The 21673-nt window shown below is 51.0% G+C and overlaps 12 protein-coding genes across 12 annotated transcripts; 5 read left to right on the forward strand and 7 right to left on the reverse strand.

Moving 5' to 3' along the window:
- Nucleotides 1–75: 75 nt before the first annotated feature.
- On the forward strand, nucleotides 76–1359 carry CC77DRAFT_1031852 (nucleotide-diphospho-sugar transferase; the record flags this gene model as incomplete). The annotated part of the gene is made up of 2 exons (XM_018526694.1): nucleotides 76–1174; nucleotides 1211–1359. The coding sequence occupies 2 exons, from the start codon at nucleotides 76–78 to the stop codon at nucleotides 1357–1359; spliced, it is 1248 nt and encodes a 415-aa protein (XP_018385241.1).
- A 534-nt stretch (nucleotides 1360–1893) lies between these two features.
- On the reverse strand, nucleotides 1894–3159 carry CC77DRAFT_1071854 (hypothetical protein; the record flags this gene model as incomplete). Its single annotated transcript, XM_018529133.1, has 2 exons — nucleotides 2158–3159; nucleotides 1894–2062 (listed from the first exon to the last, which is right to left on the reverse strand). The coding sequence occupies exons 1-2, from the start codon at nucleotides 3153–3155 to the stop codon at nucleotides 1894–1896; spliced, it is 1167 nt and encodes a 388-aa protein (XP_018385242.1). The 5' UTR covers nucleotides 3156–3159.
- Nucleotides 3160–4327: 1168 nt separating this feature from the next.
- On the reverse strand, nucleotides 4328–5713 carry CC77DRAFT_1031875 (hypothetical protein; the record flags this gene model as incomplete). Its single annotated transcript, XM_018526696.1, has 1 exon — nucleotides 4328–5713. One exon carries the CDS (start codon nucleotides 5711–5713, stop codon nucleotides 4328–4330), a length of 1386 nt encoding a protein of 461 aa, XP_018385243.1.
- A 329-nt stretch (nucleotides 5714–6042) lies between these two features.
- CC77DRAFT_937213 (carbonic anhydrase) lies at nucleotides 6043–6600 on the reverse strand (the record flags this gene model as incomplete). Its single annotated transcript, XM_018534540.1, has 2 exons — nucleotides 6043–6443; nucleotides 6495–6600. 2 exons carry the CDS (start codon nucleotides 6598–6600, stop codon nucleotides 6043–6045), a joined length of 507 nt encoding a protein of 168 aa, XP_018385244.1.
- Nucleotides 6601–7752: 1152 nt separating this feature from the next.
- On the forward strand, nucleotides 7753–8676 carry CC77DRAFT_1062161 (soluble epoxide hydrolase; the record flags this gene model as incomplete). Its single annotated transcript, XM_018528496.1, has 1 exon — nucleotides 7753–8676. One exon carries the CDS (start codon nucleotides 7753–7755, stop codon nucleotides 8674–8676), a length of 924 nt encoding a protein of 307 aa, XP_018385245.1.
- Nucleotides 8677–8737: 61 nt separating this feature from the next.
- CC77DRAFT_142855 (hypothetical protein) lies at nucleotides 8738–11095 on the reverse strand. The gene is made up of 6 exons (XM_018530247.1): nucleotides 10614–11095; nucleotides 10277–10560; nucleotides 10030–10209; nucleotides 9798–9978; nucleotides 9497–9747; nucleotides 8738–9435 (listed from the first exon to the last, which is right to left on the reverse strand). The coding sequence occupies exons 1-6, from the start codon at nucleotides 10764–10766 to the stop codon at nucleotides 8799–8801; spliced, it is 1686 nt and encodes a 561-aa protein (XP_018385246.1). The 5' UTR covers nucleotides 10767–11095; the 3' UTR covers nucleotides 8738–8798.
- On the reverse strand, nucleotides 11053–12605 carry CC77DRAFT_990850 (alpha/beta-hydrolase). Its single transcript, XM_018536332.1, has 2 exons — nucleotides 12073–12605; nucleotides 11053–12019 (listed from the first exon to the last, which is right to left on the reverse strand). Exons 1-2 carry the CDS (start codon nucleotides 12380–12382, stop codon nucleotides 11253–11255), a joined length of 1077 nt encoding a protein of 358 aa, XP_018385247.1. The 5' UTR covers nucleotides 12383–12605; the 3' UTR covers nucleotides 11053–11252.
- Nucleotides 12606–12658: 53 nt separating this feature from the next.
- CC77DRAFT_1095549 (short-chain dehydrogenase/reductase-like protein SDR) lies at nucleotides 12659–13672 on the forward strand. The gene is made up of 2 exons (XM_018529798.1): nucleotides 12659–13337; nucleotides 13406–13672. Exons 1-2 carry the CDS (start codon nucleotides 12741–12743, stop codon nucleotides 13637–13639), a joined length of 831 nt encoding a protein of 276 aa, XP_018385248.1. The 5' UTR covers nucleotides 12659–12740; the 3' UTR covers nucleotides 13640–13672.
- Nucleotides 13673–14241: 569 nt separating this feature from the next.
- Nucleotides 14242–15417, forward strand: CC77DRAFT_1041196 (Arabinanase/levansucrase/invertase; the record flags this gene model as incomplete). The annotated part of the gene is made up of 3 exons (XM_018527228.1): nucleotides 14242–14602; nucleotides 14651–15083; nucleotides 15135–15417. 3 exons carry the CDS (start codon nucleotides 14242–14244, stop codon nucleotides 15319–15321), a joined length of 981 nt encoding a protein of 326 aa, XP_018385249.1. The 3' UTR covers nucleotides 15322–15417.
- On the reverse strand, nucleotides 15368–15830 carry CC77DRAFT_143032 (hypothetical protein). The gene is made up of 2 exons (XM_018530248.1): nucleotides 15776–15830; nucleotides 15368–15726 (listed from the first exon to the last, which is right to left on the reverse strand). Exons 1-2 carry the CDS (start codon nucleotides 15787–15789, stop codon nucleotides 15453–15455), a joined length of 288 nt encoding a protein of 95 aa, XP_018385250.1. The 5' UTR covers nucleotides 15790–15830; the 3' UTR covers nucleotides 15368–15452.
- A 168-nt stretch (nucleotides 15831–15998) lies between these two features.
- Nucleotides 15999–18623, forward strand: CC77DRAFT_990859 (zincin). The gene is made up of 3 exons (XM_018536333.1): nucleotides 15999–16240; nucleotides 16290–16567; nucleotides 16616–18623. The coding sequence occupies exons 1-3, from the start codon at nucleotides 16093–16095 to the stop codon at nucleotides 18449–18451; spliced, it is 2262 nt and encodes a 753-aa protein (XP_018385251.1). The 5' UTR covers nucleotides 15999–16092; the 3' UTR covers nucleotides 18452–18623.
- On the reverse strand, nucleotides 18589–21285 carry CC77DRAFT_937292 (hypothetical protein; the record flags this gene model as incomplete). The annotated part of the gene is made up of 1 exon (XM_018534543.1): nucleotides 18589–21285. The coding sequence occupies one exon, from the start codon at nucleotides 21283–21285 to the stop codon at nucleotides 18589–18591; it is 2697 nt and encodes an 898-aa protein (XP_018385252.1).
- Nucleotides 21286–21673: the final 388 nt, after the last annotated feature.

Consider the following 21673-nt stretch of genomic DNA (forward strand, 5'->3'; position numbering starts at 1 on the left):
TATCCCTGTCATTATATCTCCCAAATTGAAAACATCAGAGAGCAATAACGGTCCAGGAGCCCATCGGTACTCATAATGGCGGACCAACAGGGAAAAGATGCATATGTAACACTCCTCACTCGACCCAGTTATCTCGCTGGCGCAATCCTCCTAGCCTACACACTCAACAAGCATTCACCAAACACACCCCTCATCATAACCTACACGCCGGAAACACTCCCAGAGGCCTCAGTCAACGCTTTCAAAGCCGAAGCCAAACATTCCAACATCGTCCTCCACCCCGTAGAACACCTCCGCCTTCCTGAAGATGGAACAGAATCTGGCATGGTCGCCGAGCGCTTCATCGACACATGGACCAAACTGCGCGTCTTCGACCTTTGGGACATGCCCCAGAAGTTTGAACGAATCTGCTGGCTAGACGCCGACATGATGATCTTCTCCAACCCCTCGCCCCTAATCTTTAACAAGCAAAACGACGCCTACCTGCAAGGCGGCGACGCAATGCGAACAATGGCCGTACACACCTGTGTCTGCAACCTCGACCACGACTCCTGGGCTCCGGCTGAATGGAACCCGGAGAACTGCGCCATGGCTAAACTCACAGCCCCGGATCAACTCGCTCAAGTGCGACCAGAACCGTACACGCTGTCCAACTTCAACTCGGGGACTTTTCTCTATCGCCCTAGCAAAGCTCTAGCTGAGTTTGTTCTCCAGAAGTTTCAGGACATTGGTAACACTAGACTCCGCGCTATGAAGTTCCCTGATCAGGATTTCTTAAACGAGGCTTTCGACGGCCGCTGGAGTACGCTGTCCTGGAAAACGAATGCGTTGAAGACGTGGAGATATTGGCACACTAATATCTGGGTCGACGACCAGGTCGCTGTGCTACATTACATCGTAGATAAGCCGTGGGCTGCGCGTGTGAAGGAAGATGGTACGGCAGGGTACTTAGGAAAAGATGGAGAGACGCATCGCTGGTGGTGGGACGAGTATGCAAACTGGTCTAGCGAGCGTGAGAAGCAGGGAGAGAAGGAGTTGTTGGATATCGTTGGGAAGTATGCTGCAAGAGAAGATGGCCAGGAGAACGAGGAGATGAGGGCTATCGGGGGTGGGGCGCAGGACTTTGCGAAGAAGTGGCCTGCTAACAAGGAGGGAGAGACAAAGGAGGGTGGTGGTGCGAACGAACCGAAGTTGACAGAGGAGGCTCAAGAGCAGGTTGACGCGTTTGGTCAGGGGCCGAATGGCCCTGTGCTGAGGAAACCTATGTTGGGTGAGAGGGGTCATGGGCCGGTTATAAGGGGTGGAAGAGGACTTGGCGGGAGGAGAGGCGGCGAGGGGTGGAGCGTTATGCAGGATTGAGGTATATTAGATGGTCATAAGAGTGTGGTTTTGGGCTGGCGAGGGGGGGTATTCAACATGTTATAGGCGGAAGATAGAGATGAAGAAAAGTAATGTAGATGTCAGAATCTACTTTTAGAATGCTCATATGAGACGAAAGGTTTATGCATCAAACCTGGCATATGGATATTTTAGAAACTTGATATGCATATAGCTTCTCGTCCCATATAGTCAGTACCTAAATGGTGTCAACTCAATCATGTAGCTCATTTCACACACAAGCTTTAGTCCTTGCCCGCCCGCCATCCCCAAAGCGGACTCTAACCCGATCGGGCGGCATGCTGGGGTTGAGGCTATGCAGGGGCTTGGAGGTATCCAAGTAGCATACGCAACGCGACGGTAGAGTAGCCAGAGCAATGTAGCCATCCTGTTGAACTTTGGACACAACCATTGTTACCTACGCGCCTCTTGTCGCCCTCAAACCTCATGCCCCGACCCTTCCGTCCAGCCATCCCAATACTCCTCGTCCACGCCCCGGCCCTTCTATCGACCGACTTACACGAAGTCAATCAAATTCACGACAGGCTCCTCACCCTTGATGATGAGTTGTTCAGTCTTCTTGGCGGCTGGTGAAGTGACGTTGTTAGCGAGAATGATGTGGCCGTTGTGTGTAGCAGAGGGACCGCGAAGCTCGGCGGCGAAGGTGGGACGCGCGAGTGGCATCCTGTAGAGTGTAAGCGTAAGTGAAAGATAGAGTGATGGGTGATTTACCTGCTACTTGTCTCCTCTCGCTTGTGAATCATGGTATCATTGGTATACCCGTTGACCTTGCCATTCATGTCGCGGGGCTCATCAGCGACATTGGCAGTCTTGGTGTTGATGACTGGCTTCTCGACCACAGAGTCCCTCTTTCCCACGTTCTTCATCTTCTCGGCGTTGTCTTCATGTTCCAGGCGACCGACGAGCTCGCCAATGTTCCAGAGGTTGTGTGGGTGGTTGGCGTCGTAGAGGAAGTTCAGCTCGGGGCTGTCACGATCAATCAGACCCTGGCGACACTTGCTAAGGGTAATTTGAGTACGGTGACAGGCGCCATAGCCCTCTAAGAAGCCTCGCTGGCGAGACTTCTCTTGTGCTTCTTTGCTACCGATCTCTTTACCTGCACCGTATCCGTTATTGTACTCAATCTCGGCAATCTCTTCAGCCTTCTCATCGGTCAGCGAGTTCTCGAGTTCGTCCTTGAGCGAATCGCGAACGATAGCCTTGTACTGCTGTTCGCGCATTTGCTGTGCTGCCTCACGAAGACGTAGACCTTCGATCTTGATGTTAAGCTTTCCATTGACGTCAGCCATGGCCTTCTGAGCGTTTAGCTCGGCTTCTTGTCTGGCGTGCTGCATATCCACTGCACTCATAGGGCGAACGCCGTTTGCTTCGAGAGAATACCAGAGCTGCTTTTGGCCTTCGGAAAGGTAAACTTCCTGCTGTGAGATTCTTTGCTCCCGAAAGTCAAGTTCACGCTCCCTAGCTTCGACCTTGGCTTTGAGCGTGAGAGCTTCAGCTTGCTCTCGCAGGAGGTTGGTAAGCATCTTCGAGGACGCGGCTTCAACCTTCTGCTGCTGCTCGGCCTCGATGGTTGTCCGAACTCGCCAGTTCTTATTGCGCTCGACATCAAGTTCATGCTTGATCTTCGTTAACTGGGCGCTGACACGGGCAAACTGCTCCCGGTCCACGTGGTCGCCTCTAGGTTGATATGACATATAGTGGGAGCGAGATGCTCGAGAGCCTTCGTTGTGTCGGGCGACATCGTTTGGTGGTACCATGTGCTAGACGTGTCAGTCATAAATGTATCCGAAGGTCTCTACAAGAGCATACCCTTGAGTCATTAAGACCGAATTGGCGCGCTGGTGGTGGTTGAAACTCGGGTCGCATGTGAGGAGGTAGACTGTGGGCCAGCTTGAAGGATTTAGGTGCGTCAATAGTAGTGTCTGTGTCAGTCTCGGTATCGACCTCGACGATCTCGCGCCGACCTTTCGGGGCAGATGTGATAAGAGACTCGTTCTTGGTGACTGGAGACGCTTCTTTTCAGATTAGTCAGTGCTTTCCATGATAGAAACGAGACATACCATGCTTTAACTTTGCCTTTCCACTAGAATGCTCTCCCTGGTCTTGTATAGGAACCGGGCTCGCTACAGCTGATTTGCTATGCATGTCCTTCCCAACATCGCCTTCACCAATAGAGACAATGCTTTCGCAGTCATTCGTGGCGAGCTTGGGCGATGGGAAGGCAGAATCGAGAGTAGGTATCCCAATATCTGCTGAATCCCGGACGCAGTCTAGCTCTTTGGCTATTCCAGACCTCTCGGACTCGGGCACAGAGCTTCCGGATACGTCAAGCACAAAATCGGGGACTGAGGCGCCGACCTGACTCGAAATCTCTCTCTTGGAAGATCCTATGTTCGCGACAACTGTCTTTTCGTCAGAGAATGCAGTGACGTCCAAGTGAGCGGCTTGATCGCTCGGGATAGCCATGTTAACAACTCTTGATGCTGCTGCTGCGGCTGTAAGATCTGTATCGAAAATCGATTGCTTCTCGAGCAGGTGGAGGCTGACTAGGTGGCGAGGAGGAAAGAAAGCCTGGAGTCATAGAGGAAAAGGCTTATATGGACGTGCAGGACTTAGTGAGGGGCACTGGCACGTGAGAAAGTCCCTGGCCGTAATGGTCACCACTGAAGTAAAGGTGGGATCTTGTCGTCGGGTCGACGGCAGTGCAATTCAGGTACATCTTTACGTGAACCTTGCTATAGGTTACCCGCATCTGTACCGCCCAGCGTTACCAACACCGCCTCTCCAATTAAGCATAGAATGACAGCGTGGTATGTGCGTTTGAGTAGGTCGTGTTTGTTCCATTATCCAATGTACATGTCGCAGCTCTCAGAGGCGGACATCGTTACTATCTTCCGGCCCTTCAACCGTTTGCCATCTTCAAACGCGTCTAGTCATATCCTGATACCTCCTTAAGCTCAAATTGCACACCCAAGTCCAAAAAGGCCTTCGTGATACTAGGGTCCTCTATCTCAACGTCGTAGCTTTCGACGATGAAGTGTTTCAGGTTTAGGCCTGACGAAGCATACTTCTTGACCCAAACCCATAGGTCGGGCGAAAGATCTGAGCTTTCACCTGAGATTTCATCGGGTTCCCCGGTTAGCATTGTGAAGCTTGTCAAACTCGGTGGTAGCAGCTCAGCCATTAAAGGTGGAGGCACCTTCTTGTCGTAACAGGGGGTTCTATCTTCATGAATTAGATTAGAGAACGCAGGAAGACAATAATCCGATACAGCCAATGTCTTAAGAGTTTTGAACGGCAGAAAGCTACCAAAGCATTGAGACTCATCCAAATCGTCGTCGATTCTGACTTGACGCAAATCGAGACGTAAGCTTTCCAAAGTTTCGGTGTGATGCAGAAGAGCGATGAAGAGATCTGGTATTGTTCCGGTCGTGTCATCGAGGAAAGCCCATGTGCAAACAACATGCTGTAGCTCGTTACACGCCGATAACATCTTGGCGACCTCCTCTATCTCGAGCATACACTCGGTGATCTCTAGACGTTTGAGCATACCGAAGATGCTAAGCTCGGGCGGCTGTGCTCGCAGCGCGAATGTTGCCACACCATGAGCTCGGAAGTCAGAAAGCACGGGAGCCCTCGACATAACGGAGCAGATCTGGTCGAACGATCCAGAACTATGGTTGATGGAAACGTCTATATGCATCTGAATACACAGAGTTTGCAGCTTATGGAAGTCCTGTCTAGTCGCTGTCGTTTGTGTGAGCGTAGCCGTTGCATCTTCTTCCGTTATAATGTGTTTCCAAAAGGAAACGTTGTCAGTCTCGAGGACGACAAGAGAAAGATGTTGTAAGTTTGGCGCGCAGCTTATGATATGTGCTAGTAACTGAAAGTAATATGCTGCCTGGTAAACGGCATCCGGCTCAAGAGTATCGGCGCGAAGACTGTTGCCTTGATCATCTTCGAGTCGGACTTCTACATACTGCAGATACTCTATGCATTTGCGACCCGAAGCATTAGAGGCCGACGTCCTTTCGTGGAACAGGTTGAGAGGCGTAAGACCGTGTCGAGTAACAGCTCCCGTGAACGATGCGTACAGAATTGGGGTGGCTATTCGGCTAACATGACGGGACGTTAGACAAAGATTGCGTAGCGATCGTTTGAGTATGCGATTTTCGGATTGGCGTGTTCTCTCCTTTTCTTGATCTTTGAAGGCTGTGGATTGCGTCTCATATGAGCGAATGGTATGGAAATGATTCAGAATTTCCAGTACCAGCTCGTCTGGTAGCCCGCCAAGCGACGCTGTCTTGGCCGCCATACAAAGATGCAATGCTTTTCCACGAAGAGCGGACGTCGGAGAGTGCAGGCGGAGAAGATTGAAGGTTGTCGTCGCGTGTAAGAGCATACTTTGGAAACTACGACACGTCACTGGAGTTCGCGACGCGTCAGGCTGCGGGGAGTTTAGCCCGCGGAGAAGCTAGCCCCCAATAGGAAATGGGCGAGCTGTTAAAGCCGCTCCAAGTTAGTTATCTCCAAACCTCAAAGAGCACAGAGCAGTTGCGCACGTCTGCTGGGAAAGCTCATAAGATGTTGTTACATTGTCCTGGGTATAATTTGCAAAACTCAATGAACGACCAAGCAGCCAGTTCACACAATCTGAGTTGTCTTCCCTGTCTCCACGTCATAGATCCAGCCGCTGAACCTGATGTTCTCCTCAATCGCTTTGATCCGAAGCCATTGTATGTCCTTCTTGACCTGTATCTCTAGATCACGGAAAGCGTGAAAGTCAAGTGTCTCCACCTCTCTCGCAGCCACTTCTCCTCTCTTCTTCATGACCGTGGCTCTCGCAATATCGTTGTCGAATGTGAGCATACCGCATCCTGTATGCTTGACAAGTATCACCTCTCTTGTTCCAAGAAGTTGTTGCGATATGACGATCGATCGGAAGGCATCCTTTACACAACCGCCGGCGTTGCGTATTACGTGGGCGGCTCCAAGAGGTATACCGAATGCAGCGGTGGGATCGATGCGAGCGTCCATGCACGTTACTATCGCATCAAGTCAGTATATGACGATACAGACCGTTGGTTTGTGCCTACCGATAGTGTATCTCTGGCTAGGTGGAAGTGCTAGATGGCCCTGGTCGAAAGAGGCAGCATACGCCTGATTCCCGAGTTCCAGGTTTCTTTCTCCGTGGGTCGGCATCGTCGGTAATGGGGCTAGTAAAACGTATGGTAGTTGTGATGGGGGTATTGTAGAATATATCATTCCGGCCTGCGACCTTATATATCGCCATGCCGTTATCTGATTAAGCGCCGTGTAGTTTTCGCATCTCGGTAGGGTCGCGACATCGCGGGGGTAAATTTCGCCATCTTACTGAACTGATACAATTGGCGTTGATGGAAGAACGACATGCGACAGACTCTACGGCAGCTCCACGTCTCCCGGCACAGTGGCACCAAGAAGAGCATGATTTGATTGGTCACTTCCGCAGGGTCCTTAGGCGCATCTCAGGCATGTCGCCAAAAAGTGGGGCAACACCCCTAGCGTGTGGCAGGCCCATCTTCAGATCTTCCATTGATCCCCGTCCTTCATTCCTTCTCTCATAACGGTTCAATGCTTCGCGCCGTTCTATCCAGCTCCCGATCTCTCCCGCGTCCTGTTGTTATGCCGGTCGCAGCCTAACTAGATATCATGGAAGGGAGATCCTCGGACTGACTCATGGCTTCTGAGACATGAGCGGATAGAGCTCATCTACCCAGCCTAGGCATGCCTTATGAAGGTAGTTGAACAGGACAGCGAACGAATTGACAATTGCTGTTGCTGCAAAGGATGGAGATTAAGTGTCGTGGCCTAGTGGCTTAGCACCTGGGTAAGAGCCTATATCGGAAAGTCAGGACCGAGAGAAGAATTCACCGACTACCATACGTCTTTGTGCGATGGATCTCGAATGTACAGAAGTGATGACAGCATTAGACGTTTGCGAGGAACGTATCACTTCGTTTGCGACTTCGACCGATCCGGAGATACCATACCAAAAACGGAATGGTGCATACCACGCAAGAAGAACGCTTTGGATTCGAGTAAAGCTACTGCTACGATATAAGCCATTGCAGTTCTCGAGTAGAAGTTGACCCTTCTGTAGCAGTAATCTTCTAGGTCTTGTCACAAGGATAACCGCCTGATTTCAGCGTCGAGCCATGTATCTGGCACCTTGGTATGACGCTCTTGCAGCGTCATGTCTTACAAATCCAACGATGGATACCCACCACCGGGTATACCCAAGTGTATAAACATTCCGTCTCGAGATTCCTATACCTCTTAACGTCTTCTTCATTTTAAGCATTCTCACATACCATGTCTACCCTGCAGTCTCCAGCAATTGATACCTCACGTTGGTGTCAACGAATCGCTTCAATCACTACAACGTCCGGCGAGGAGATACGTTTGAATTACATCGAGTGTCAAGCGGCTTCTAGGACGGAAGCAAAGGGTGTCATACTGCTCATTCATGGCTTCCCTCAAACCTCGTATCAGTTCCGCCATGTCATCACACCTCTAGCAGATGCCGGCTACCGGGTTATCGCGCCCGACTACCGAGGCGCTGGACAATCCTCAAAGCCCTTAAGTGGTTACCAAAAGACGCAGATGGCAGAGGACCTGCACATATTGATCCAATCCCACTTCGGTATCAAAGAGAAAATCCACGTCGTAGGCCACGATATTGGTGGCATGATCGCATTCGCCTACGTATCGCGCTACCCCAACGACGTTAGAAGCGTCATTTGGGGTGAATGTCCGCTGCCCGGTACATCATGCTATGAGAATGTCAAAGGTACTCCCGACGTCTTCCACTTCGTCTTCCACCGAGTACCCGACCTTCCAGAATTCCTGATCGCTGGGAAAGAGCGAGAATATCTCAAGCACTTCTTCGACAAGATCTCGTACAATAGCGCAGCTATCTCACCTGCTGACCTGGAACATTATGCGCTTGCCTACTCGCAACCTGGTGCTATCAGAGCCGGTCTTGAGGTTTATCGCGCTTTTGAGAAGGACGCAGAGGAAAACAGAAGTTGGGTGGCTGAACATGGGAAGGTCAAAGTACCCTCACTGCTGATGAATGGAAGAGAGTTCATGCTGGCACAGTCTGCGGCGAGCATGGCTGAGGAGTATCATGAAGGTGCGGACTTGTTGACTGTTGAGAACAGTGCGCATTACATCGCTGAAGAGAATCCTGAAGGATTCGCGAAGGGTGTATTAGAGTTTGCTGACAAGCATTGAGGATGCCTCAGTCTCGGAGTTGTTCCTATGTCGCCTCCAAATCGGACTAGTATTGGAGCGGATAATTACACGAGACTGAATATATGAATTCGTACTTTGTTAGCACATCCTTCGCCCGTCTATCAACTATTGTCTATGCGTGCTCTATATTTCATCCCATGTTCCAAGCTGATGTCACTATGGAACATGGTACTACAGCTTGTGAGAGGGACGATCGAGGGGTTTGCTCTAACCCAGTCGATTCCTATAGAGTGTTTCCAGGCTTCCCGACGTACCTTCTTACTCATGCTGAACATGATCAACACCGGTCTCGACTGTTGCAATGTCGATCCAACAAAGAATAAACTGAAAAATAAAGATTCTTCCCACTTCCTGGGCCTCCAAGTCGCAAATACATGTTCCACCCAACTTCCATCGAAGGCAGCACAAAGAGCTTCTTTCATTGCGAAGGCTTCAGGACAATCCGCCCCCCACCAATTATATTGACCAGTTTTGTACATCAAAGGTCCTCGTGTTTCGAGTCGAAATTCCCATCGAGAGAGAAATCGCACTCGTTTGAAGACCTCCGGGCCATCTTCTGTGTCGGACATGGAAATCAGATCAGCTGGAAATTCATCCTCGAAGTCAGGCTGCGTGCTGATGCCATCTTTTCTGATATTGGATTGTGTAGTTCCGTCGTCCGTTCTGTCGTTAAGGGCTGTGGTATCGTCGTGTAGTTCTTCGATGCGCTGGATCTCCATTCCACATCTTGGATCTGAGCTGATGGAAACTTAGTACGAAATAATACGTAGAATGAAAGAATCGCCATTAGAGCACCCACCATGTGAAAGCTAAGTTGTTCGCGCGGAGAGTCAACTTCTTGCATCTAGGACACGTCATCGTGTCCTTATCACCGGTGAAATAGACCATGCACATGTTGACCTTTTGACCAGGACGGAGCACATAGGTGAGAGGTTTGTTCTGACGGATGTCCAATCCGCTGAGGTCGTCTCGTATCGCATAGCGGCGGGCCCTAATGAGGTCGCAACCTGGTCGATTCGAAAACCTATCGACGAGGATAGAGTGAAGTGTCTGCATGTTGTCAAATTGAGATACGCAAGCCATGTTTCTCTTATACTCACATTCCAAGAACTGATCAGCTCTAAAGGTATGGAGAATTTCCAACCAAGAGCATCTTCTACGATAGCAGAGTTCTGGGCAAATGGGTTTAGACTGAAGAGTAGGAGTCTTTGAGACAACTGCTCGGCATGTATCTTTGCCAACATGCCTGGAAGGTCTACAACAAGATTTGCGATGGGAGCGCTGGTAGAAGAAGATGTCAGAGATGATTTGATCTTTGCGAGCTTGGCTTACATAGTTGAGCTAATGCTTCCAATGCTACGAGAGATTAGGCCGAGCGCCTCGCCCTGCTTCTCAACTTGTCCTCCAAGATCGTCGAGACGTTCATTTAGCTGTCTTGCAGTCTCGGATTCAGCGTCTGCCAGAGCGTCCATTCTCTCAATCACGATGGACTGGTCTTTCTCCTCTAAGATCCTTTTAGGAACTTTATGTTAGATTCGTTCGCTCACACTCTAGAGCTGATGGAGGGAGCAAGACGTACATATTGGCTTGACTTTGAACCATCAATATGATTTCCTTGCTCTTCCGAAGCTTTTCTTGCAGTCGCACGACGTTGTCGCGTTCCAGCATATGCCATTGCAGCATCTTTCCCACATCTTTCGGGTTGGGTTTCGAGTTGGAGAGAAGACTCTTTCCATATCGAGATATGATATGCTCCAGAAATGAACTTATCTCTCCTTTTGTATCGGAAATGGACGGCTGCAAAACATTGAAGAGACCTTCAAGACTAGGATCTTCTTGGCGTGTTTGCCAGAACGAGAGAAGCTGCATTCTGTTGGGCCTAAAATCATAACCAACATGCGCTCTGGAGATCTTACCTGTTCGAGATAGCGATGGAAAAGTCTCAGATCCACCAGAAGATCTCCAAATTCGCGTTTGACACCTCTTTGGGAATTAAGCACTTCAATCAGTTTGTACACGACCTGCACTGCAGCGATGATATCGCCAAACGAGCCGAAAGTGATTGCCATAAGTGAGATAGGAACACAGGAGTGAAGCAGAGACGAAGATGATGGGTGTTGATGGCATACCTCAGGCTGAGATGTCAGCACAGTGTGGCTATGCGCTTTCGCCACACTGTGCTGGCATTGCAGCCTGAATTGTGCCTTGAGCTCAGCCTTGAGTGTGCATTGAGCTCAGCCTCTCGTGCACCTTTGACCCAGCCTTCAGCGTACCTTGAGCGCGATTTCGTCAGCGTGAAGTCTTAATGCGATGGATCGACGAGTTGATCACGAGAAAAGAGTGCTAAACAATACCGTAGATTGTAGCCGCATGTGTGTGCTTGTCGTTACAAAGATTACAGCTGGAACTTGGCAAACGCGAAGGATGCCTGGTCACGCATCCTCAATCTAAGCGACGCGAATCTATTGGATGCCTTCCTGACGGTACACACCATCAAGGTGACACGGAACTATCTACAATCGGTTACCGCAGTTCGGGTCGTCATCTGATGAGAACTACGGTAGTTTCACGTCAAACTTCCCAGTAGCCTTCGGCTTAGAAAGTACCCAAAGTATGCCTCCATCGACACACTCATCCCAGTGTTCAGATGCCTTCAGTGCCTTGCCAAATCGCCTATGGCCATGCGGAACGCCCTTGAACACTGTAATATCTGTCGGCACATTTGCCTCTGAAAGTAGCTTTGCATAAAGCAAAGCTTCGTCGCGAAGCGGGTCCAAGCCCGCGATACCAAAGACTGTAGGAGGCAAACCTTTGACCTCCTCTGCTGTCGCGTTGACCATGTTGAACTTGGTATCTTTTAGATCTGGTGAAGCAGTCTTAGCAGTATCCAGCAGCTTTGTGAAGAAGTCGACGATCTTCTTCGGCAATATTGGTGCGTTTTCATTCTCGACATACGACGAGGTTTTGAGCAGCTTGCCAGGCCCTTGGTCGTATGTGGCTGGATGGGCAACCATGGGGATGATCAAGATCTGTCCAGCTAGAGTGGGCAGACCTGCAATCACTTCACTTTTTCCAAGATGTTGCTCGAGTGTGAGGGATGCTGCTAATGTGCCACCTGCTGAGATGCCACCCGTGACGACTTTGGATGGATCTCCTCCAATTTCGTCTATGTTCTTGTGCAGCCAGGCGAATGCATCTTGAGAATCGTACCAAGCGGTTGGGAAGGTGTGTTCTGGCGTATGGCGGTAGTTGACGTTCAGCACTATCGCCCCTGTCTTAATGGCAGTTTGCGCACATAGAGGATCCTCACTGCTGAGTGTGCCTATATAATCATTAGTTACACCATCTTGCACTTTACACACGAAAAGACATTACCAAATATGAAGCCTCCGCCGTGGAAGTAGAGGTACACGGGAAGCTTTTCTGACGCGTCTGTCTTGACCGACCTATACGATCTAGCTTCGATAGTTGAGCCATCGCGAGTTGGGATGGTATAGTCTTTGACCTGAACATGTGGTGCTAACAGCGGCATCACCTCTGCGGCTCGGGTTTCTCTTTCGGCATTGACAGCTTCTTTGAGCACATGCGGATCCATTGTAACGTCGTAGGTTCGCGCGGGCAATGTCTTTTCCACTGCCAGCCACTCCTCGGAGGGCCCACCATACTGCGAGAAATCCAAAGCCATTTTCGATGTGAGAAGAATGATGAGGTTGAGAGGGTATGCTCCAGCGAGACGATGTCAATAAGTGATTTGACTTCGTACGAGCCTCGCATGAACGCGTCACGTCTACCTAGGTAGCTGCGACATATGCGCCCTGTTGTTAGCGTCACCCCGCATGTACCGAGGTTGACACCTACATGCCACCAACACCACTATTGGCTGTTGTAAGTTCTCAACGTTGCTAGTTCACGGTGATAAGCTTGTGCATTGACCACGACATCTTCGACCTAGAGGTTGTTTCTTGCAGATAACGACCTTGGACGGCATCTGCGACACTTTCCTGGAGATAACGTCATATCCCCGCCTGAGCTGGACCGACATAATGGCGGCAGTTCCATCAGAACCTCCCCCACGCGGTCTCAAAGACAAAGTCGCGATTGTGACTGGGGCTGGATGCGACGGTGACGGCATTGGTAATGGGCGTGCGATATCGATCATGCTTGCCGATGAGGGTTGCCATGTCCTGTGTTTGGACCTGAAGATGCCTTGGGCGGAGAAGACCGCAGAGATGGCAGCGTCGAAACCACACCGGGGAAGAGCTATCGCAATGGAAGCAGATGTCACCAAAGCTGGTGATTGCGAAGCAGCAGTGACTAAAGCACTGGAAGAGTTTGGGAAGCTGGATATTCTGGTCAATAACGTCGGGATCGCTGGTGCAACAGGAACCGCGGTCGATGTTGACATGGAAACTTGGGCGAAGGGACTTGAGATCAATGTGACCAGCATGGTACAGATGGCGAAGTACTGCATACCGGCTATGCAACGAAATGATGGCGAAACGAAAGGCAGCATCATCAACATGGGCTCAGTCGCCGGGCTCAAAGGAGGAACACCACACCTGTTGTATCCGACCAGCAAAGGTGCAGTGGTAAACATGACAAGGGCAATGGCTGCGCATCATGCACCTGATGGCATCAGGGTAAATTGTGTTTGTCCTGGCGTATGAACCCTATGACTACCGTACGACAGCGGACTGACACCATGTAGATGCTTTACACACCCATGATGTATGCAGGCGGTATGAGCGAAGAAGCTCGCGAAGCTCGGAAGAAGAGGAGCTTACTCGGCACAGAGGGCAATGGATGGGATGCAGCCTGCGCCGTAACATTCCTCGCTTCTGACCATGCGAGATGGATGACAGGTGCGGTACTGCCTGTTGACGCTGGTGCAACAGCTGCGGTGGGTATTGGTATGCCAAAGAGTGCCAGTGTCAACGGTTAGGGCGTAAGCACATGCGACTAGGTGGCGGGTAGAGGATGATGAAGAGTGCTGAGAAGCGTGGAAACCTCGGTCGATCGGCACTTCTCGGGCGAGCGATTTTCGGTTTGTGCAGCAGCCTTACGTTTCAGCCCCAGGATTTAGAATCCTCCGCACGCTCATTGAGAGCGCCCCCCAGCCCTTCCCGACGCTTGACAGCTGTCTTAGAAACTACCATGACCGGCGCATGGAAAGGACTTTTTGTGTGGGGCGGAAAAGTGCCGGATGCGGGCATGCTACAGCAATTTGCACCAATCGGAGCATTTCACAGCAGCCAAGATTGAAACACCCAGTGGTCCGCTCCTCAGTCTATTCTCAATTCCGCCCATTACCCCGGATTGTTACTATACGTATCTTGGCAGCTTCCTAGTCTTTCTATTTATTCGTGGAAAGCTGGGTGTACATGACATTCCAAGCATTGGGCGGAAGGACCGGTTTTGTGGCGCAAGCCTTAATCTCATTGTGCAACGAGATCACGATGTCAACGAACTCTATAAGATGAACTTCCATGATCATGCATTGTATCTTCCAACCAGTTGCAGTTTGTTTCTTCACTCTCCGCAACGATGAAGTTCCTTCAGTCCATTGGCACTTGCGTGCTCGCCCTCTCTTCCCTCGTCAGCGCAGCAAGCTTCAGTAACCCACTCAAGCAGAAAGATGGCTCAGACCCTCACATTGCGTGGAGCGGAGGTTACTACTACATGATGACCACGACATGGACGAACTTGTCAATCACTAGGGCGAAGACGCTGGGAGGATTGAAGACAGGGGAGACCAAAGTAGTCTGGACGGATAGCAATCCAGACAGATGCTGCAACATGTGGGCACCTGAGCTGCACTACATCGATGGTGCTTGGTACATCTACTACACCGCCGGCCGCAATGGTGTCGACAACCTGGATCTTCAGCGTCCTTACGTGCTCAAGGGTAAGACAGTTTGGCGACGACATGGAGCGTAATCTGACAAAGCCACAGGTGGTGCGGACCCCTTCGGCACGTACACCTACCTTTCCCAGCTCACGAACGTATGGGGTATCGATGGCTCTATCGTTCGTTTCGACAAATGGGGCAACTATTTCACCTGGTCTTGCATGTCTGGCAACCTCCAATCACTCTGCATCGCACCCATGACCTCACCTGGAAAGATCGGCGCTACTAAGATTCTTTCTACACCTACCGAGTCTTGGGAAAGGAACGGCAGCCCTGTTCAGGAAGGCCCTGTTGCTATGTACCACGGCGGCAAAACATTCATCGCTTACTCGGCCAGTTTCTGCTGGACACCGAACTACAGCTTGGGTCTACTCACCTGGAACGGATCTGGTGACCCAGCGCTCGCCGCCAGCTGGAAGAAGAGCAGCGGACCGGTTTTCACCAATGCTAATGGCAACTATGGTCCTGGTCACAATGGGTATGCTGAATAACCAACATCGCAAACTGTCAGATGCTAACAAATATACAGATTCTTTGTCAGCCCTGATGGTAAGGAAATCTGGAACGTTTACCACGCTACTGCTATCACAACCGGAGCTTGTGATGGTAACAGGTACACAATGGCGCAAAAGGTCAACTGGAACTCTGACGGCACTCCCAACTTTGGAACCCCAGTGAAGCCGGGTACCACGATTGCCGGACCTTCAGGCGAGTAAGCTCGTTGGTAGTCATAGGTAGCTGATCGATCAGACCCAAATCTTCTTGTACATATATCTGCGCGGACCGGAATAGTGTCCGCGCAGCTTCTGCCTAGCTTGGGCTAATCGCTTTACGATTGGTGTTGAGCTCATAGGTGCTGCAGAATGATAAATCGTACTAGCAGTTGTTTCGAACAGGTGATTGTTGATGCTGGTGATATGAGCTTCTCATGAACGTAAGCTGACTGAGGCGTCCACACGCCGACATTGCTTTTAAGAGCAGGTTCACACTGTGCATGAGAGTCAGCAGTCGGAGCTAGATAATTGGGGGCGCACCGATAGGCAATCCGGACCGGAGCCGCAAGTGCATAGGCCACCGATTCGGTGGTTGCCGAGAAGTGCACAGCGCTGCACCTAGAAAATCTGAGATGATATAGCAACGCGATTGTACGGTATGAAGGTAAAGACGTACTGCTGGATGCGCATACAAGATGGCAAGTGATGGACTTCTGGTGTTGTGATGGGCAGTATGGAGTGATTCGAGATGACGTTGGAGAGAGATACGCGAGTCATACAGCTGCAAGGTCCCGTGCTTAGCGTTTCCGCGTCAACATGCGTCAGCTGCACCCCGGATCTCCACTTCTAGCCACCTGCTGCCTACATCGCCGCTTCCTCCCTCAACTCTCCTCCATCACCAGTCCATCTCGGTGTTCAGCTGGCTGGCATCACACAGAATCTCATCGTTTCCCCACCGCGTCCTTCCTGATCAAGTGTTTTCAGCTTTCCATCATGGCTGAAAAGGCGCCACTGCTCGCATCCGACGCGTCCGCCACCGGACAGCCAGGCCACGTGCAACGCTACTCCAAACGTCACGCGTTGGGAAGGGTGTTCGCTATCGCTGCGACGGCTTCGATCATACTCTATGGTCTCCCGCAATGTATGTACATTGCTCTCTCAATCATAAGTCGCAGCTAACCGATGTGAAGTGGATGATGAGCCTCTCGGCAACTACCCAGAGGAGAGCGAACTATGCATGACTCCTGCCTGTGTCCATGCGGCTTCCGAGGTTCTTTACAACCTCTCGCCTCAATACAAAGAGCTTGACCCGTGCTATGACTTCGAAGAACTTGTGTGCGGCGGATGGAGAGAACGTCATGATCTGCGAGCCGACCAGGGTGATGCCTTTACCGGGACTATAATGTCAGAAAACTCACAAATGCTGCTTCGTCATATTCTTGAAGCACCGTACCCAAAGGATTCTGAGGTGAGTCTATCCTTGCTTGATGTACGAAACAGGACTAATACCTCATAGCATTCCTACTTCTCGCCTATGCAGCTCATGTCGGTTGCCAAGTCTGCGGATGAGGTCAACTTTGACAAGATGAAGGCTGCATACGATGCCTGTCTTAACGAAGATCAGATCAAGAGTATTGGCGCCGAGCCTCTCAAGCATGTTCTCGAGGAGATCAAAAAGGTGTACCCTGCTGTGACTTCAGACTCACACTCAATTAAGGACGCCATCCTTCTTCTCGCCAAGTACGGTGTCACTGGACTCGTCTCAGCTGGCACTGGTGCGGACGAAACCAACCCAGACACCGTCGTCGTGTCTGTTAGCGCGCCCTGGAACTTCGGACTACCTTCCAAAGAGCGTTACGAAGACGACAAGCTTGTCGAGAAGTACCGTGGTGTGACTGTTGAAGTACTGAGCGCTCTGTACCCAGAGCAAGACAAGGCCGTGTTTGAAGGTATCATCGATCTTGAGAAGAAGCTTGCGGCTGCGTCCCCTAGCGAAGAAGATCGTGAAGACGTTACGAAGTACTACAATCCGATGTCTATCGATGAAGCGGCTGCGATCGCTCCCGAAATCGAGCTGAAAGCGCTTCTCGCGGACCAGGCGCCTCACGGTACGGACATCAAACGTATCATTGTTATGACCCCGCATTACCTGAAGGATCTATCAGCAATACTCGCAGCTACGCCCAAAGATGTTCTCCAAAGCTATTTTGTATGGAAGGCGGTTCAATCTTTCTCTTCTTACGTCGATGCGGAAGCTGTCAAGCCCTACCGTCGCTTTGTCAACGTCCTCTCAGGCAAGGACCCGGACTCCGCTCCTGAACGCTGGCGCACATGCGTAAGCCACGTAGACAATGGGCTAGGATGGATTCTGAGCCGATTTTTCGTAGAGAAGGCCTTCTCGGCTGACGCAAAGAAGTTCGGTGACACTATCATCACAGACATTAAGACCGAGTTCGCCAAGAAGCTGAATGCTGCAGACTGGATGGACAAGGATACCACAAAGAAGGCTGTCGAGAAAGTGCACAACATCGTCCAGAAAATTGGATACCCTACGAAGAGCCCAGACATTATGGACCCGCCTACACTCGAGGAGTACTACGAGACTGTCAATGTATCATCAGATGCATTCTTTGCCAATGCCCTTGCGATGCGCCGCTTCGCTGTCAAGGAAGAGTGGTCTGCACTCGGAAAGCCCGTCGATCGCGACCAGTGGGACATGACTGTTCCAACAGTAAACGCATACTACAACCCTCCTGGTAATGAGATCGTCTTCCCTGCTGGTATCATGCAATTCCCGGTCTTCGATGTCAACGTACCCGCCTATATGTCATACGGCGCTTTCGGTGCTGTTGCTGGCCACGAGCTTAGCCACGCTTTCGATAGCACCGGGCGCCATTACGACCAGAATGGCAACTACACTGATTGGTGGTCCAAGGAAACCGTGGATGCCTTCAAGCACAAGGTCGAATGCTTTGTCGACCAGTACTCGAACTTCACCATCCCCGGACCAGACGACAAGCCTCTGCACGTCAACGGCCGTCTTACTCTTGGTGAGAACATTGCTGACGCTGGTGGTCTGTCAGCATCTTTCCAGGCTTGGAAGCGCCGCTCAGCTGAGACACCAAACAAGAACCTGCCTGGCTTGGACCACTTTTCTCAAGAGCAGATGTTCTTCGTCAGCTACAGCAACTGGTGGTGTGGCAAGACTCGCAAGGATACCGCAATTAACCGCATCTACACCGACCCGCATGCACCTAAGTGGGCCCGCATTCTGGGCACCATGGCGAACTCAAGGGAGTTCAGGGAGAGCTTCCAGTGCAAGGTTAAGGAACCTACTTGCCAGCTCTGGTAGTTGATGGATTTCTAGTGTTGCACTAGTGGGTGTTTGCTATCATGTCTCTACAATTTGCCATGAATTACTGTTTGATAAGATTTGTAGTATTCAATCTCGTACCATCTATAGCATTACCACGGTTCAGTAATTTAAGCTCAGGCATGTAACATCAACTCATAACTGCCCGGCTTTAGGGTTACCCTTGTTCCCTTCTTCCGTACCTCGTACCCGCCTTGACCGAGTCTTCTTAGATCAGCGCTACTGTCCGCACTGGGAAGTAGCAGATAGGCTGTTGTGCTTGTGGGTACATTAAGCCACATCTTCGCTTCCTCGCTGCCACCTCCACTTGTCTTCTCGTACTTGACCTTGATCTTACCATACGGACACTCCACACTCCCCTCCACCATCCCGAACTCGCTTCCGAACGGCGGCTTAACCCTCCACGTTTTATACGCCTCCGTCTCCGCTTGGACACCCAACACACCCTCGTAGAACCACTCGTATATCGTTCCCAGCATGTCATGGCACTTACTCCTACAATTATCTTGCCAGAATTCATTCAGTGTCGTTTCTCCCCTCCGGATAAAGCGCATGTAACTTGGATGCTCTTCTTGTCGCGCCATCTCTAGGATGATGTCTGGGCGGTTCAGGTCAGAGAGTGTATTAAAGAGGTACTTCAAACCGATCTCGCCAGCTTGAATCCGGTTGCCAGCGGAAGCGCAATCCGCTAGGAAGGCAGCCTGTACGTCTGCGATGTGGGAGGTAGGCACGAGGTCGAACTGAAGTGCAAAGGCTTGGGCCACCATGTTGCGGTCATGTTTTGAGGGGTCGTCGCGAGACGTGTAGAAGGCGTAGGGATACTCTTTCTTATCGGTGATGAGAAGTCGCTCGTTGTATACGCGATATATGCGATCTGCCCATTCGCGGAACCGCGTTTCAGCTTCCGGCTTGTTCAGCTCGTGGGCCATGCGTTGAATGTTCCGGAGGCAGCGATAGTATACAGCAGTTTCGATGTTGGCCTGGTTGTTGCCAAAGGCTATGTCGCGTCCCCAGTCACCCAGGCCGTGTTCAATGAGCCCACCGTCCCGCTCTTTGGTCTTGATATACTCCATGTAGCGTACACAGGGGTCGAACAGTTTCTCGAACACGTGCGTGGAGTCGTAGTAGAAGCGCAATACCTCAGGAAGTAATGCGACGGCGCCTCCCCAGGTGATTGTGTCGTGTAGAGGGCCACACATGTATCTGATTTCGGGTGCCATGGTAGGGCAAAGACCGTTTGGTTCCTGCGCATCGAAGATATCATCGAGGATCTTGGAGTAGAGCGACTCCATGTCCCGAATATATTGGGTGGCCGGCGCAAGAAGGTGCGTTACTTCGAGCCATCCAAATTTCTCTAGCTGGGGACAATCAGTGTGGTAGCTGAAGAGGTTACTAACGAAAGACCAACAACACATATCGATGAGCTGATTGACATCTTCTTTATCCGTCTTAACGTAGCCTAGACGACGTGCAGCGGACGATACGTGTCTGCTAACCAACCGATGTACGACCGGTAGTCCCTGTGCTTCTTCGAGTGATACGCCTTCGACTTGGATGTATCGTGCACTTGTGAAGCAGAAGTCAGGCTCCCAGGTCTCCACCCCAGTACCAGCCAAAGTAAATTTGCAGAAAACGCCTGTCTCAAACTGCTTGAACAGTGGATCTGGCATGAGAACCTTGCCATCCTCGCCAATGGTCTCGGAGAAACGGATAATGACTTCTGAGCCAGCTGGTCCGCTGACCTGGATCTTCACCATCGTCGTCATGTTCTGTCCGAAGTCGAACATGACGACGCCAGGCTCAAGAGTCTTCTTCGATCGTGGCTCGAATGTCTCGTGGAGCACCACGGGTGGCTGACTCTGATACTTCAGTTTTCCTCTTGGACCTGTCACAGGCGTCGCAGACTTCCATTGTTCGTCTTCTTGAAAGCCTGGCGCATCCCACCCTGCCGGGTAGTTACGTAAGTCCTTGGTTTCTGAAGAGTAAATGTTCGCCAGCGTGGTCGCGCTCTTCCGGATATTCCAGTCTGGTCCAGTAGTGATTGTCTCCCGGCTGCCATCGTCGTAGAAGAGGTGCAGTTCCATGAAGAAGCAGAGTTCATTCCCATAGCGGACATATGTGTTATCTTCGTAGCACGGCCAGAAGAAACGGTCGTCGCCTTGGTCACCAGCGTAGAAGCCATTGCCGATGTGTGCGCCAACTACGTTCTCCCCTTGTGTCAGTATGTTTGACAAGTCGTATGCAACGAACTGTACGGTGCGGTGGTAGTTAGTCCAGCCCGGATCCAGCACGTGGCCATTGGCCGCTGCGGGATTGCCATTGCAAACGAAGTTGCAATGACCAAGACCTGAGGCAAAGGCGATTGCACGAGACGGTTCTCGATCAAGACGTAGCGCTTTGCGCACGTACAGCGGCTTGTCCCCGTTGTCGCCAATCCAAACGCCTTTCCATCGGTTTGGTTCATCTTCAAACCATGTACGAAAGATGAGGCTGGTATGTGGCATGTAGGTCTGGTTCATGCTGTAAGGTGGTAGTAACCCAGATGATCTTGGATATGCAGTGAAGAATTCGTTCACTGTGCTTGTCGTCGCCCGGTCATCTGAATCCCACACCGTGACTCTCCAGTAATGAAAAGTCGCCGAGTGAAAACCTCCTTCGGGTGCACATAGCACATTCCGTTGCCTATCGCCTTCCACTTTACCAGAGTCCCATAGCAGGGTCTCAAATGACTGCTGGATTGAAACGTCGATGCGATACGCCTTTTGCTGACTATCCCCGCGGTCCGAATGCAGGACCCAGAAGAAGCGTATCATGTCCGTGTCAATGCCAAGGACTTCGTGAAAAGCATGTATGCCGCATCGTGTGATTTCCAGAACCATGTTGGTTGATCGTAAAGAGGTAACAGCTTCGTGCGGACTCAGACTGCTCCCCGTGAGCGAAACACAATCGAGTGCGGATAGGGATATCGGGAAGGCGGAGATTTGGTGGCTTTCATGGTGGAAGGGCTCAACCGGTCATTTACAGCTTCAGTTCATCAGTCAAAATACTATTCGTGATAAGATCGTCGCGAGGCTCGGGTGAATTCGCTGCGACGTCTACCAAACGCTGTCTGGCAGATCTAACGCGACCGTTGAGCTAGATCTGGCTCCGAAGTGGTCCCGAAGTGGAGATCGCGCATCCAACCTGTAAAATGTGTGCCGA

Source organism: Alternaria alternata (assembly GCF_001642055.1).
Source record: "Alternaria alternata strain SRC1lrK2f unplaced genomic scaffold CC77scaffold_12, whole genome shotgun sequence".
In the NCBI taxonomy this organism is placed as follows: Eukaryota; Fungi; Ascomycota; class Dothideomycetes; order Pleosporales; family Pleosporaceae; genus Alternaria; species Alternaria alternata.

Bases quoted from the DNA above. Each gene is read 5' to 3' on its own strand.
- CC77DRAFT_142855 (XM_018530247.1), bottom strand. From the start codon at position 10,766: ATGGCAATCACTTTCGGCTCGTTTGGCGATATCATCGCTGCAGTGCAG. The intron at 10,561-10,613 runs GTAAGATCTCCA...AACAGAATGCAG, and splicing joins TCCATCGCTATCTCGAACAG to CTTCTCTCGTTCTGGCAAAC. The intron at 10,210-10,276 runs GTACGTCTTGCT...AGTTCCTAAAAG, and splicing joins GTTCAAAGTCAAGCCAATAT to GATCTTAGAGGAGAAAGACC.
- CC77DRAFT_1095549 (XM_018529798.1), top strand. From the start codon at position 12,741: ATGGCGGCAGTTCCATCAGAACCTCCCCCACGCGGTCTCAAAGACAAA. The intron at 13,338-13,405 runs GTAAATTGTGTT...GACACCATGTAG, and splicing joins ATGCACCTGATGGCATCAGG to ATGCTTTACACACCCATGAT.
- CC77DRAFT_990859 (XM_018536333.1), top strand. From the start codon at position 16,093: ATGGCTGAAAAGGCGCCACTGCTCGCATCCGACGCGTCCGCCACCGGA. The intron at 16,241-16,289 runs GTATGTACATTG...ACCGATGTGAAG, and splicing joins ACTCTATGGTCTCCCGCAAT to TGGATGATGAGCCTCTCGGC. The intron at 16,568-16,615 runs GTGAGTCTATCC...AATACCTCATAG, and splicing joins CGTACCCAAAGGATTCTGAG to CATTCCTACTTCTCGCCTAT.
- CC77DRAFT_990850 (XM_018536332.1), bottom strand. From the start codon at position 12,382: ATGGCTTTGGATTTCTCGCAGTATGGTGGGCCCTCCGAGGAGTGGCTG. The intron at 12,020-12,072 runs GTAATGTCTTTT...ATGATTATATAG, and splicing joins CGGCGGAGGCTTCATATTTG to GCACACTCAGCAGTGAGGAT.